General features: G+C 47.1%; 1 protein-coding gene across 2 annotated transcripts in view; it reads left to right on the top strand.

Annotated features, from left to right (window-relative positions):
* Positions 1 to 14,185, top strand: part of CLIC5 (chloride intracellular channel 5) — a 112,510-nt gene that overhangs the window by 65,409 nt on the left and 32,916 nt on the right. For both annotated transcript variants that reach the window (XM_067006336.1, XM_059077805.2), the window contains exon 4: positions 2,587 to 2,693. In XM_067006336.1, the coding sequence (XP_066862437.1) occupies positions 2,587 to 2,693 (107 nt within the window). The remainder of the gene's footprint in view (positions 1 to 2,586; positions 2,694 to 14,185) is intronic.

The following is a 14,185-nucleotide window of genomic DNA, read 5'->3' as shown; positions in this document are numbered from 1 at the left end:
TTATTTAAAAGTATACAAAGTATTCTTAGCTCATGGGAGGTACATAAACAAATGTTGAGCTGGATTTGGCCCACAGGCCATCATTTGCTTACCCTTGAGTTAGAGAAATTGCCCATCTCTTTGATTGTCACCAGATGACATCACAATCTTATTTCAAAGATGTTTCTATAAATGAAGTACTATTTGTTAGCCTTTTAGAGAAACAAAATGTACCCTGGAACCCACTTATTTGCATATTTAAAATGCAGTGTAAATATGGAGCTAAAATAAAAACACTTAACATCCTGTACAGTAGCTGCCCCAAATCTAGTTACCAAACTCTGTAAGATTAATATTTGAAGACACACTTCTCACAAGGACAGTCTTCAAGTGGGACATTATGCTATAAAGTCAAATCTCAATGAATCGTAGTGCTTAGAAAACAGGACGGCACTCGCATGGTCTCCCTGAACACATGGCCCTTTTTTGCCTGTCTTGGATTTGCTACCACCCAATCGTGTTTGGCCTACACTGGCCATGAAGAAATGGTCAGATTAGTGGAAGTCTGATCAAATGATGGCATAAATTTAAAAAACCCCAACAAACCCAAAGGAAAAATGCATTATCTAGGCCCTTCTCTCTTTACATTATTAACTTATCTAGCAAAAACAAGGAGCACTTGGTATATATTAAAATAATTTAAGACATTCCATTTTAAGAGCATGCCTAATTCTATGTGGGAAAGCCAAAATAGGGATGGATGATCCTAAATTCACTTGTCTTGGAAGATTAACCTAGCATCCTGCAGGAACAATTGCTTTGTACCCCAAGTCAGAGCAGATGAATTGATGATTCCCAGGGTATGCAAGAAAATATGTGTGCAGAACCTGTGCAGAGCGCCCCCTCCTGGTGGTTGAGGGGAGTTCCTCCATGGTGCTCAGCCCAGCTCCAGGGGATGTTTGGGAGCTTGGAGGGTAAACAGCAGAGTCGGTGAGAGGCCACAAGACACGGAACTTAAGATCTGGGCTTCCAGAGTGAAACTGACTGGGTTGGGCTCCTGGGTCTGCCACCTGGCCGTGTGAACTTAGACGAATTGCTTAGCTTCTCTGTGTCTCGTCTGTCTTCTGTGGGAAATGAGGCTAATGACAATACCAGTGAAATCGTGAGGAGGAAATGATGAAACTGCGAAGGGGTTAGAACAGTGTCTGGCACGTAGTGGACACAGTACAAGTTAGCTTTTGCTGATATTGGAGAAGTGATGTGATAAAGTGGGAGCATCACTGCTTCAGCGCCCCAAAACTGGGTTCTCGGGGTCCCTCCACTGTTTATTACCCATGAGCCCTCAAATAGCCATTTAACCTCTCTGGTCTCCAGTTGCTTCCCCATAAAACGAGGACGATAATGCCTCTGTATCTGACTCTTGGCAGAGGGCTGGACCCAGTGACCTTCCGTGGACTCATCCAATGGCAATTAAAGCTGAAATTTAACAGCCACCTAATGTGGCCCAAGAGTGGGAGGTCCTAGCAAATGGTCAGTGGAGAAGCCAAAAAATGAAAGAACACAAATACTTGTTACAGGCATTTTGGTTCAAGTTATTTAAAACATTAAATCAAAAAAAAAAAAAAAAAAAAAAAAGGATGTTGCATTTTAAACGTGAAGTAGCCAAATAGTTCGCAGTCCACACTATTCACCCAGAAATCACAAAGGTCCACATACTTGGTGATAATGATGACCAAGCAATTGTCCCCCGTCTCCTCCCACCCTTGCCTGGCCATCCATGCAAAATGTTTGTGAAATAATGTTTTTTGAAAATTAGAATGACCTGTCTTGATGGTGCCAGTGGGGTCAAAGCAAGTTTGCCTCGTTTGGTCTCAAGGCCAGTAAGAAAGAGCCCTAATCCCAGTTTGCCTCTTATATTCTTCTGGCTTCCAAATGAAAGAATGCATGAGGGAGAGGCACTGGGTCATTGCAAATATATCTCCCCGCCTGGAAATAAAACAGTTGTAAATGCTTGTCCCACTGACGTAGCCTGGTAGTTTCTGCATCTTATTCCTGCACACAAATAAGAATATTTCAGAAGAGGACCATGGGTAGCATTCCTTTCAAGAGATGATTTAGAGGCCTCAGTGCCAAGGTGCCTAGCACCTCCTTGCTCCCAGAATTAGCTCCATGAAGCTAGAATTCTAATCTCAGGCCTGGCAGTGGATAGTTATTTTAACATGTGTTGGGGAAAAGTCTGGGACCCCACCTGATGCAGAGGAGAACTCACTGAGAATTTTGACTAAGGCCTGGGCATTGCTGCCTCATTGTTGGTGGTCCCAGGAAGAGAATACACCCTGGACCCTCTGAGTGGTGCTCTGCTTCTCTGCCCACAGACTGCGTTCCTGGGGCAGTTCTCCACACCTCACTGGACTCTAGTTTCCTCTGTCATTGAACTAGAGATGCAAGTGCCCACCCTCCCTAGAGGATGGGTTGGAAAAACACCAAAAGATTTGTAGATCCTGCTAGAAACAAGAGTGTTGCTCATCGTGAGCTGATGAGAAGGGGCTGTCCCTTAAAGGACCTCCTAGTTCTCACTGACCCTAGAACACTGGTCTTGCATTCCAGGTACCCCAAACTGGCTGCGAAGCACCGGGAATCCAACACAGCGGGCATTGACATCTTCTCCAAGTTCTCCGCCTACATCAAAAACACAAAGCAGCAGAACAACGCTGGTAAGTGCTTCCCTTCTACCCAGAGCCCCTGGTGGCACTGACCCCTGCCCAGGGCATCTTCAGACACTCAGACCAGAGAAGCACCTGGAATCAGTGCTTCCCTGAGGCCCTCTTGATGCAGGAGAGTGGGTGGTAGATCTTGCTTTCTGGCCAGTGCAGGAGAAACGGCCAGTGAGCCTCTCTGTGGAATTGGAGGAGGGATGCAGTTTGTGTTCTGAGCCTGCCTTAGGGCACATCATGATACATTGCACACAGGGTCCTGCCTCAGCTGTACTACTGTCTGTTTGTCCCCAGTTCATGACCCTGCTGCGCTCACAGGAAGTCCCGTTTGGAACAACACAATTGCAGCTTCCTTCTGGTCCCTGAAAGGCTTCTCAGGGGGTTGACCGGAGCCCATGGTGGGACAGGGCAGTCACCATGGTGGTAAATGCTCAAGGCAGAGCCCGGCCCTCTGCGTTCCCCCCCCACGGCAAGTGCACAAGGTGCTGGGAAGCCTCTTCTCCAAGCTGGTTCATCCTCCCCCCGGCCCTTCATTTCTAGCACTGGCCATAGAACTCAGACTTGGTCCTCTTGTGGTGCCTTCTCAGAGGGGTTTGAGCTCCTCATTTAAGCTGATAGCACTTTTAGTCCCTCACTTGACTTGGTCCTTTAAGCAGGAGCGGAAGCAATTTGAATAGAACTGTCAACACTGAGCATGTGTAACTTTAGAACAGTGTTAGTTCCTGTGAGGAGAAGGAAGAAGGGTGAGGAAGTTTGCTTGCCCTCCGAATAGGAGGGTGGAGCCCAGTGCTGAGCCAGGCAGAGCAAAGGCATCACGAAAACTTCACGAATGAGTGAGTGAATGAACGGTGACTGGTTGAACAGCACTTCTTGAGTCTTCATGAATGAACAAGGAACTGAATGTATATCAGATGAACATACAATGGATCCTGAGATAAGGTGGTCCATTTGTCTGGACCACCTTGGAGCTAACTGCTGCAGGAGCTCAGAAGAGAAAGGCATCTCTTTGGACCAAAGTGACCAGGAAAGGCAGCCAGGATGAACTTCTGGCGGGAACAGTGGTGTGGCGGGAAGTAAATGATTCAGTAACAGCTGCTGTGGACCTGGATAGTGCCAGGCAGAGAACTACATTCTAGAAAAAGAACTAGAAAAAGACACCCAGTCTTCAAGGCCTGCCTGGTACAGAAGAAAAGGCTTAAGTTCACAAAAATAACAAGACAAGAGGTAAATGGTGGCTTCATCAATGGGAGTCTGAGGAGCTGATTATCTGCCCTATGAGAGGAGGAAAGAGTATCTGCCAAAGGGGTTCAAGAGTAGGAAGGATTCCCCTTTGGGTCATTTGAGAACATTTCCTGAGGGGGTTTCAACTGGGTGGTAAAGATCCAGGGGGAGTCAGTTGGCTGGGAACATAGGATGGAAGATGTGGGGAGGGTGAGAAAACTCCAGTGACAGAGACCAGAGAAGTATGTGGAGTCTGCAGTGCCATCTGGGGGACTGGATTTTATCCTGTGGGCAAGGCAGTCATTAGAGGTGCATGAAGAGGCACTACGGGGAGAGTGGCCTTTTAGGGACAAGAAAAAGGAGAAGCATGAGGGAAATCTTTTAAATTTACTCAGTGCTTTTGCTTCATTGCTGTTTGCAGCCTGTGGCGTGTTGAGTATTATCCCACAGTCTATATCCACCTGGGACCTCAGAATGTGACCTTATTTGGAAATAGAGTCTTTGCAGATGTAATTAGGTAACGGTCTCGAGATGAGATGATACTGATTTAGTGTGGTCCCTAAATCCAATGACTGGTGTCCTCAGAAGAAGAAAAGAGGACACACAGAGATGGGGGTGGGGGCATGTGGAGACAGAGCAGAGATTACGGTGCTGCAGCCACAAGCCAAGGACCGCTTGGGGCCACCAGAAGCTGAAAGAGGCAAGGAAGCATCCCCCCCAGAGCCTTGGGAGGGTACGTAGCCCTGTGACACCTTGGCTTGGATTTCTGGTCTCCAGAAGTGGGAGAGGAGAGATTTCTGTTGTTTTAAGCCATCCGGTTTGTGGTCCTTTGTGGTGGCAGCCCTAGGTGGCTAATGCAGCCCTCACAGCCATGGATCGTGTGAAAGGCAACCCCTGCCCTTGCCCTGCTGCAGACACAGAAGCAATGGGACGACAGTGGCTTGTCCTCGCCCCAGGGGCTAAGCTGGCTCTCAACTCCGGTTTTCAGATTCCACATCCAGCGTCCTTTCAGCCGCAAATGTCTTCCTTCACAGTGGTTGAAGCGCCAGCAGAAAGATTGTCTTAGCCGAGCCTTGCAGACTTCTCAGGTTGTGAGTGGTATTTACATAGGAGCCATATTTACAGTTCTCCTGCCCCCAAAGCCAAAGCAACCACTGGACATCATGTATCAGTCTCTCATAAACTGAACGCTCTCCAATTTTCATTGTTTCCGCTTCTTCTGTTTCACCCTGTTTTTCTCTATGATGGGTTTTGCGCTTGTGACTCCTTCTCCCCTAAAACTCATTTGCACACTTCAAAGCGCCAGTGTTTCTCTTGTCCCCAGTTGCCTGTCCCCCAGATCACAGTCCTCTGTGCTGTTCTCTCCTGCCTTTTAACAAGACACCAAGTTCTTCCTTCAGTGTGACTATAGCCTCCCCTCCCGCCCCCTTCACTCTTCCTCCCCAAGCCCACACCCTCAGTCATGGTCAGCTGGTCAGCTGGCTCCACAAGTTCTTAGGCTCAGCCAGCCAGCACCCGGAGCTCCAGGGGGCCCCTCCTTGTGCAGAGCGCAGCATCCTTCTCGCGCTGGGCTTGGAGAGCTGGCACCGTGGCCCCACCCCTCCCAGCCGCTGGCCCGTGAGACCATCTGCACGCCGTCTCTGCTTTGTCCGAGCTCTGTACTCACAGGTCTCCGCGGGGCCATCAACATCAGCCCCCAGGCTTCCCCTGACAGCCTTCTGTATCCTCAGCTCTGCGTTTGTTTTTCCAACGTCCTTTCCTCAGACTGTCCCTTTTGTGTTTCCATTTTTTTTTTTTCTCTTGAGCAGAGCCCTCCCTCCACATAATACCCCAGCACCCTCCACCCACCCCCCAACACACTGGCTGTCTTCTTGGTCCTATTCTGCCCTTTCAACAACAAAGCATGAAAACACCCCACACTGTGGCCTTGGTCTACATGATGGATCAATTCTCCACTCTCATGGTGGATACAGAAACCACCATTCAAAATTTCCCTGTTGTTCACAAATCCTCAAAAATGACCCCAGCTACTGGAACTCAAGACCCCATCCTGGAGGAGCCATCCACAGGTAGCACCCAAGGGAGCTGTCCGTTAGTCAGTACATTCAGTCATTCATTTATTCATTCAACAAACACGGATTACACGAAGTGGATCCAAGTCTGAGCTAATGTTTAAAGGGTGTTTCTTGTGTGCCAGGCACCGGGCTGCGTTCTGGACTTGCCCAGACAAATGAGATAACATCATTGTCCTCGATAAACTAACCATCGATAGGGGCCTGTGAAACATACAAACATGCAGTTACTGACCTGGGTTCGAGTCCCAGGTCTTCCACTTATAGCTGTACCACTTTGCCTGAGAGACTTCTCTCTGAGCCTCCGTTTCTGCATCTGTAAAACATACTTAACAATGCTTTCAACTGCATCAGTCTGACAAATAAGGCCATTAATAGCATATCCAAGGTTTGTCACGAAGACAGTTAATGCATGTAAATCCTTTAGCACACCGCCTGATACATCATAAATGCTCTTTAAATGTTAACTTTGACTATTACTAGAGCAAAAATGAGACAAACACGAATATTGGCATCCAAAACTGCTGCTTCAGCTCTTAACTTTTTGACCCCTAACCAGCACTTCCAAATCTCCCACTCACTTAGTCTCTTTTCTACTTGTTTAATTTTGTTTCCCATTTTCTTGGTGCATTTTCCTCCTCTCCAAAGTATACAGTTGCTCCCTTGGTCCATGGATGCAGAATCTGCAGATCCAGAGGGCTGACTGTCCTGTGCCAGTTTATAAAAGGGACTTGAGCATCCGCGGATTTTTGATACCCGAGGGAGTTCGTGAGGTCGAAGAGCTCTAGGGATGACACCCAAGGATCACCCACAGCTGTGGGATCTGAGGGGGCAGAGCCAGGGGGGAAGATTAAGAAGGACTAGCAAGTGAGGAAGGGGGCAGGGGGTTGGGGGGATCGTGAAGATGAGGAAGAAAAACTTTACGAAAAAGGTTGATCTGTGATATGAGACACTGCCCAGGTCATGGGAGGCTTTGCCTTTTGTGTTCAGCTTTCTGGACTTGTCCTCAGGCATCCTTCTCCGACTGATTCTCTCATCTGCATCGGCCCATAACTCAGACCCTACTCAACAGGAGAGTCAGGCTGACCAGGAGCACAGGCCCTTCTCCCCTGGAACTCGGAGGTGCAGCAAGAGACCAAGAAACCACATGGCCCGAGGAAGGGCATCTTGGAGATGGGAGAGAGCAGCTCTGCATTTAGATTTGGCTGTAGGAGTCCCTGCCCTGGGCCCCGCACATTCGTGTTTCCATCTTGCAATGAAAGGTTGTGTCACATCTGTTGAGTCTTGAAGGTTTACAGAGTTCTGAAGCGGAAGGATGGTGGGGAGGCCCGCAAGCATCATCCATCCCACCTTTGGCATGTCCAGTAGCAAGCTTTGGACTTGGCCGTGCTCAGCTCTGCCCTGCAGCCTGCCTCCTGCCTCTGCTTGGCGGAGGCCACTTTCAGCCATGCTGGTGGCCCCATCTCTAATGTCCTCCCTCTCTCTTTGCGAGTACCCATCCTGGCACTTCTCCGTTCACCTTCCTCGGAGATGCCGCCATGGCACACGGACCCCAGGCCACCCAAGACCGGGCAGCAGCCCCCAGACTCAGCAGTTGCGGCTCCCCCCCTCTTCCCAACCCCACAACTTGCTCAGCCCTCTGCCCGCTGGGATGTCAGTTTGGTGTATCCCTTCCCTCGAGGGGTTTCTTGGACTCCCTACTTTACCTTGTCACTCCCACTCTTCTGTGTCATCTTGTAGGAGGACCTGGGCTTTTCTCTCTGAATATCCATCTTGTATTTTGCATTTTTTACCCTCAAGCTGCTGTTTGAACAGGCTCTTAAAAACCTCTGCCAAACCCCTCGGCTTTCAAGAAACTCATTTTAGCTATTTATTCTAATCCGGGCATAAATTACTATATTTTACTTTCTTTTCCCCCAACCTCTCTTTTTCCTTCTGCTTCAAACCCATCCATTCTACTGGTTTATTTCACTTTTTGTACCTACTGCAGGGTCCGGGCAGTTAACAAATGGATCTCATGTGTGTTTTTAGTTCTCTATTCTTATTCACTATTTTTAAAGTCCGTTTTTAATTCCTCCAGCCCTATCACGTGTCCCTAGATATAGTTCATATCCCTGCCCACGTGACCATCTCATTTTTGGCTTGTGTCTCATTCTCATATACTTTCCCCCATTTTCCATCAGCGTTCCTTTATCCTTTGCGCAAGCCCATGTCCACGGGACTCTCTTCCCCTGCTAAGAGGTCTAAAAAGTCCCAAACCCCTCTGTTTGTATCTAATCCATAGATCATATGCAGCCTCGTGACTTTTCCCTCCTACATTTGCATATTCCTTTTTCACACATCTGACACAGGCTGCCTGTACCACCTATTTCTGTGCTAAGTGGTGTTTTTCCTAATTCGGATGATTTGGGTCTTTCACCGCTCCCTCGAAATTCCCTCATCTCATTCCCCCGCAAGTCTGGCTTTCTCTCTTATTTCCGCCTCCGTATGTGTCAGTCTTGGGGGCTTTCTTTCTAACTTTAAAATGTATACTCCACTTATCCCAGAACAGCGTTATAGCCACTCACAGGGACACGTAAAGCTCTGCAAAGCAACATACCCTAGAAGGAGGTGAGAAAGAAAAACAAGGCGGGTCAGAAAACGAGCTCAGGGCGAGCAAGACAGGAAAGGCAGCTCCCAGAGCCCCGGTGCTGAACACAGAAGGCAGACCACGAGACGCTGGTCAAGATGAAAGCAAACCAGCCTCCCAGGAGAATGACAGGTATTCCTGAATTGGGGCTTGAGTCGCAGTCGTAGAGGAGCTGTTATTGTCATCTTCTTTGTCCATTCCCTCCTGTGACTCCCCTTCCTGTTCTCTTGGAGCCCAGGCCCGCTGATTTCATGCCAGTATGACTTCTCCGTCTTCACCCCGCCCTTTGGTTGCACCCCACCCCTCCCGTCTCCTCTTCAGCCCTCACTACACCTGACATCCATCTTCTTCTTTTTCCTCGTCACCTTCTCTAGAGACCCATGAGAGCTCCCTCCAGCCTCAGGCCTGTGTCACCAACTTTACTGCCTCCTTTCTGTTATTTCCAAGACTAGGGGCAGCTTACCTAGGCCTGTTTCTCTCTCTGTCTTTTAATCTCCTTCACAGACAGAGTCTTTTTTTTTTTTTTTTTTGATGTGGACGAATTTTAAAGTCTTTATTGAATTTGTTACAATACTCCTTCTGTTTTCTGTTTTTGTTTTTTGGCCACGAGGCATGTGGATCTTAGCTCTCCGAACAGGGATCAAACCCTCACCCCCTGCACTGGAAGGCGAAGTCTTAACCATTGGACCACCAGGGAAGTCCCCCATAGACAGATTCTTAAATCCACACTCCGTATCTCCATTTATTCAGTTTCCATGCAACCTAATCAAGGATGGCCTAGACCAACCTTCATAAGTGTCATCAGTGGGGCACGTGGGGCTAAATCCAACAGGCATTTAATTAATTAAGTAATTAATTCGTTTATTTATTAATTTATTTTTAGTATAGTTGATTTACAATGTTGTGTTAGTATCTGGTGTACAGCAAAGTGATTCATAGATGTATATGTATATATATCTATTCTTTATCAGATTCTTTTCCATTATAGGTTATTAGAAGATGTTGAATATAGTTCTCTGTAGGTCCTTGTTATCTATTTTATATATAGGAGTGTGTACTTGTTAATGCTGAACTCCCAGTTTAGCCCTCCCCCTCCCTATTTTAAAATTGACACATAACCTTGTATTAGTTTCAGGTAGACAACGTAATCATTCAATATTTGTATTCATTGCAAAATGATCCCCACAATAAGTCTAGTTAACATCCATCACTACACACAGTTACACAATTTTTTTCTTGTGATGAGAACTTTGAAGATCTACTCTTTTAGCAACTTTCAAATACGCAGTACGGTATATTATTAACTATAGTCGCCATGTTGTACAGTACATTCCCAGGGCTTATTTATTTTATGACTGGAAGTTTATAGCTTTTGACCCCCTTCACCCATTTTGCTTGCTCTCCAGCCCCTGACTTAGGCAACCACCAATCTGTTCTCTGTTATCTATGAGCTCTGTTTTTTTGTTTGTTTTGTTTTTAGATTCCACATATAAGTGAGATCATACAGTATTTGTCTTTCTCTGACTCATTTCCCTTAGCATAATGCCTTCTAGGTCCATCTATGTTGTTGCACATGACAAGATTTCCTCCTTTTATGGCTGAATAATATTCCAGCGTGTGTGTGTGTACACATATATATCACATTTTCTTTATCCGTTCATCCACTCATGGACACCTAGGTTGTGTCCATGTCTTGGCTATTGTAAATCACGCTGCGGTATACGTGGGAGTGCAGATATCTTTTTAAGTTAGTGTTTTTGTTTCTTTGGATAAATACCCAGCAGTGGAATTTTTAGTGTTTTTGTTTCTTTGGATAAATACCCAGAAGTGGAATTTCTGGATCATGCCCGTCTCTTTTTATTATGACTGATGGGCCCCTGTGCTGTGTTCTACCTATGGAAGACACTAGGATATCCTAACATACTCCTGCTAAAATATTTGCTCTAGTAAGATACTTCTAACGTCCTAAATAAAGTCCTAAAGTCCCTTCCCTGGACACCCATGATTTGCTGGCCCCAGCGCTATGTGTTTAGAGTCCCATGCTTGCACTGAGTTCTCTGTCTAGCTGTTGACCTTTATTAGTTGTAAGTGCAGTGGCCATATTTTCCAAACTGAAAAATCGCATGTCTAACAAATTGCCTTCATTGAAAATAATCAAATTATAAGAAATCAGTACTGTCCCAGAAAATGCAGGACATATGTCTCCAAATGAAAAGCACCTGGCTTTTTGTTCCCCAGTCCAAATCCACACCTGGCTACCACTGTGTGTGTGTGTGTGTGGGGGGGCAAGTGCATCACATTTTCTGCCACCTCCTGGCCCCAGATCCTTGATCAGGCAAATGAGTCTCCATTAGCCATGAACTTCTCTGAGCAGTCTTGGTTCTGTTTCCAAATAAGGGTTGAGGTTTCCTCCCTTCCTGAGGCTTGTGTCAGCGGCTTCACTTCCTGGGACCTGGAAGCAGGTAGCAGGCGCCCTGGGTTTATTCTGAGAAAATTGATAGTCACAGCCACGTATCCTGAAGAAAACCCTCAGGGTATCTAGAAACCTCGGTGAGCTCATCTCATCATTGGGCTGGTCATTCTCTCTGGATGGACATGTGACTGAAGGCCTACATCGTAGTTATCAACACAATATCAATTACTCTCATCCTTCCTCTCTCGCCCCCAGCATCTCCCAGAGTCCTCAGGAGAGGCAGGTGGAGCCAACCAGCCACAGCTGGGTTCCTTACTCCTTCCATGTCTCCTTCCCCCGTTCTGGCCCGAATCTTCAAATCACTCCTCTCTTCTCTTCTAAGAGGTGCCCCCTGAAGTGGCCCATGCTCCGGGCGGATGCTAGTAGAAAAAGAATCTGCCTGTAGCACCGGCGATCTTTCGTTCCCTGCCACGTTCTCCAAGGCTCATGTCCGCATGAGCTCACCCTTGCCCGCAGCCTGCCTGGCTCCATCAGACCAACGCACAGACTCCTCCTGCATTCAGCTCGGCTCCTGCTTACCTCTGCGTCAAAGTGCCTCTTCCCTAGCACATGCCCCTCACTCCCTTTTAATAAGATCTGTAAGGGGCTTCCCTGGTGGTGCAGTGGTTGAGAGTCCGCCTGCCGATGCAGGGGACACGGTTTCGTGCCCCGGTCCGGGAGGATCCCACATGCCGCGGAGCGGCTGGGCCCGTGAGCCATGGCCGCTGAGCCTGCGCGTCCGGAGCCTGTGCTCCGCAACGGGAGAGGCCACAACAGTGAGAGGCCCGCGTACCGCAAAAAAATAAAAAATAATAAGATCTGTAAGACGCCTTAAGTACATATATTAAACAAGACAATCCCCATTGGACGTACAGAAAATTGAGGATCACAAGACTTCAGCTCAATATTAAGAAGTTTATAATTAAATCTGCAGAATGGGCCACCAACTAAAGAAGACAGCGTCCTGTCAATGGTAGGATACAAAAAGAGACTGGACCTCCAGAGGTTGGACCTTTGCCTAACCTAAGTGGTCGACTATTCTAAGACACTTATTTTAAGTACCACTAAGAAACAAAAAGTGCCTTCAAGTAAACAAAAATGCTTTCACTTAAACTCTAAGATTTTCATGGTGAGACGCAGTCTGATTTCAAAGATGTCAAATGTGAAAAAATGTGCATCTTAGTCTCGATGAAATATGGAAGGCAATTCCCATAGCCCTTTTAAAATCTAACATTCCGTTACTTCCTAGAGGCTAAGCGTGAAATGTCAAACCCTCCCTTCTGCTTGACCTTGAGCTACCCTGTTGGAAGGAAAGCGAATTGAGGTCAATACTGCTTCCAGATCCCTCTGGGATGGCTGTCCTAACCCCATATCCCTTTGTCTCTCCTGCCTGGAAACAAGTAGTGCTTATCTCTTAGCTCAGGATTTGGCAAACTTTTAGACTTTTCAGGCTCTGCAGGATGTCGCCACTGCTCAGCTCTGCTGCTGGAAGAATAAAGTGGCCACGGACAATACGTAAAGCAATGGGCGTGGCTGTGCTCTGATACAACTTCATTTATGGCACTGAAATTTGAATTTCACAAATTCAAATTTGTGAAAATAATCACTTTGTGATTTTCAGGGATCACAAAGTATTATTCTCTTTTGACTTTTTTTCAACCATCCCAAAATGTAAAAACCATTCGTAGGAGACGTGGGAACATATGTATATGTATAACTGATTCACATTGTTGTAAAGCAGAAACTAACACACCATTGTAAAACAGTTATACTCCGGGCTTCCCTGGTGGCGCAGTGGTTGAGAATCCGCCTGCCGATGCAGGGGACACGCGTTCGTGCCCTGGTCCGGGAAGATCCCACATGCTGCGGAGCAACTAAGCCCGTGAGCCATGGCCGCTAGGCCTGTGCGTCCGGAGCCTGTGCTCCGCAATGGGAGAGGCCACAACAGTGAGAGGCCCGCATACCGGAAAAAAAAAACCAGTTATACTCTAATAAAGATGTTAAAAAAAAAGCGCTCAACATTGCTAGTAATCAGGAAAATCAAAATCACAATGAGATATCTCACACGTTAGAATGTCTATTATTGAAACAAAAAAGACAAGGTTGTTGGTAAGGATGTGGAGAAGAGAGAACCCTTATACACTGTTGGTGGTAATGCAAATTGGTACAGCCATTATGGGAAAAAAAAAAACAAACATTCGTAGCATCAGGGCAGTGCAAAAATAGGCAGTAGGCTGGATTTGGCCCTTGGACTATAATTTGCTGAGCTCTGTCTTAGGCAGTCCAGGGCTACAATAGCAAATTCTCTTAATTTTTATGCCTCTCATCTTCCTCATCTCTAGTATAGTGTCCTTTTTTGCATTGTCATGTTAATTAAACGAACGAATGCATTAAAGCACTTCAGATAGTTGGCGCCAATAGGTGATGGTTATTACTGCTTATGCTATTCATTTCATTTCCTGAATCCTCCCCCAGATTCCATGGTACCCACACTTTGGACTGGGCAGTTCAGCTTTCCCGGTAATGTAGAAGTATGTGCTGCCCTCTTCTGGCAGGTGGAGGAATCAGCGCGAGGGACAGCTCATCATGTTTTAGTGTAAGGAAGCCTATGGACTTTTAAGCATCTTCTGCGTTCAGGGACTCGGTTATCCTGAGCTTTAGTTGGGAGTTCCAGAAGAGGCCAGGTCTCCTTCGGGGGTTCGAAGCCATCTTGCTTTATCTGTTCCCTGCACCCAGGGTGGGGCATGTGTCCCAGGCCTGATGGATCCTCCAGAGGTCGCTGGCTGCCTGGTGATAAGCTGTCCTCCATCAACTACTTCTTTCTCCTTTGCCTCTCCCCATTCCATCACCTCCAGTCTTTGCTTTTATGATCTTCCTTGCCCTGAAATAGGAAAGTATTTGAAAGGAGTCAGAGCGGCCTGGGAGGGCTATTAGCCCAGACCTAACAAGCCCCTTACTATCAAGCCCCATGTGCTTTTTCCTGCAGCCTCGTGAAAGTCAACTTCTGTCGGGGGCGGGGGGCAGGGGTGGAGCGTTTCTCCAGATTCCCCAGGATGTGGCAAGCCGCGTTCAGAAACCAGCGTGTGCATTTATTATTCCAAGCCAGCCGTTTCCATCC

Source organism: Kogia breviceps, chromosome 10, assembly GCF_026419965.1.
Source record: "Kogia breviceps isolate mKogBre1 chromosome 10, mKogBre1 haplotype 1, whole genome shotgun sequence".
NCBI lineage: Eukaryota > Metazoa > Chordata > Mammalia > Artiodactyla > Physeteridae > Kogia > Kogia breviceps.
This window is presented reverse-complemented; position numbering and strand designations above follow the sequence as displayed.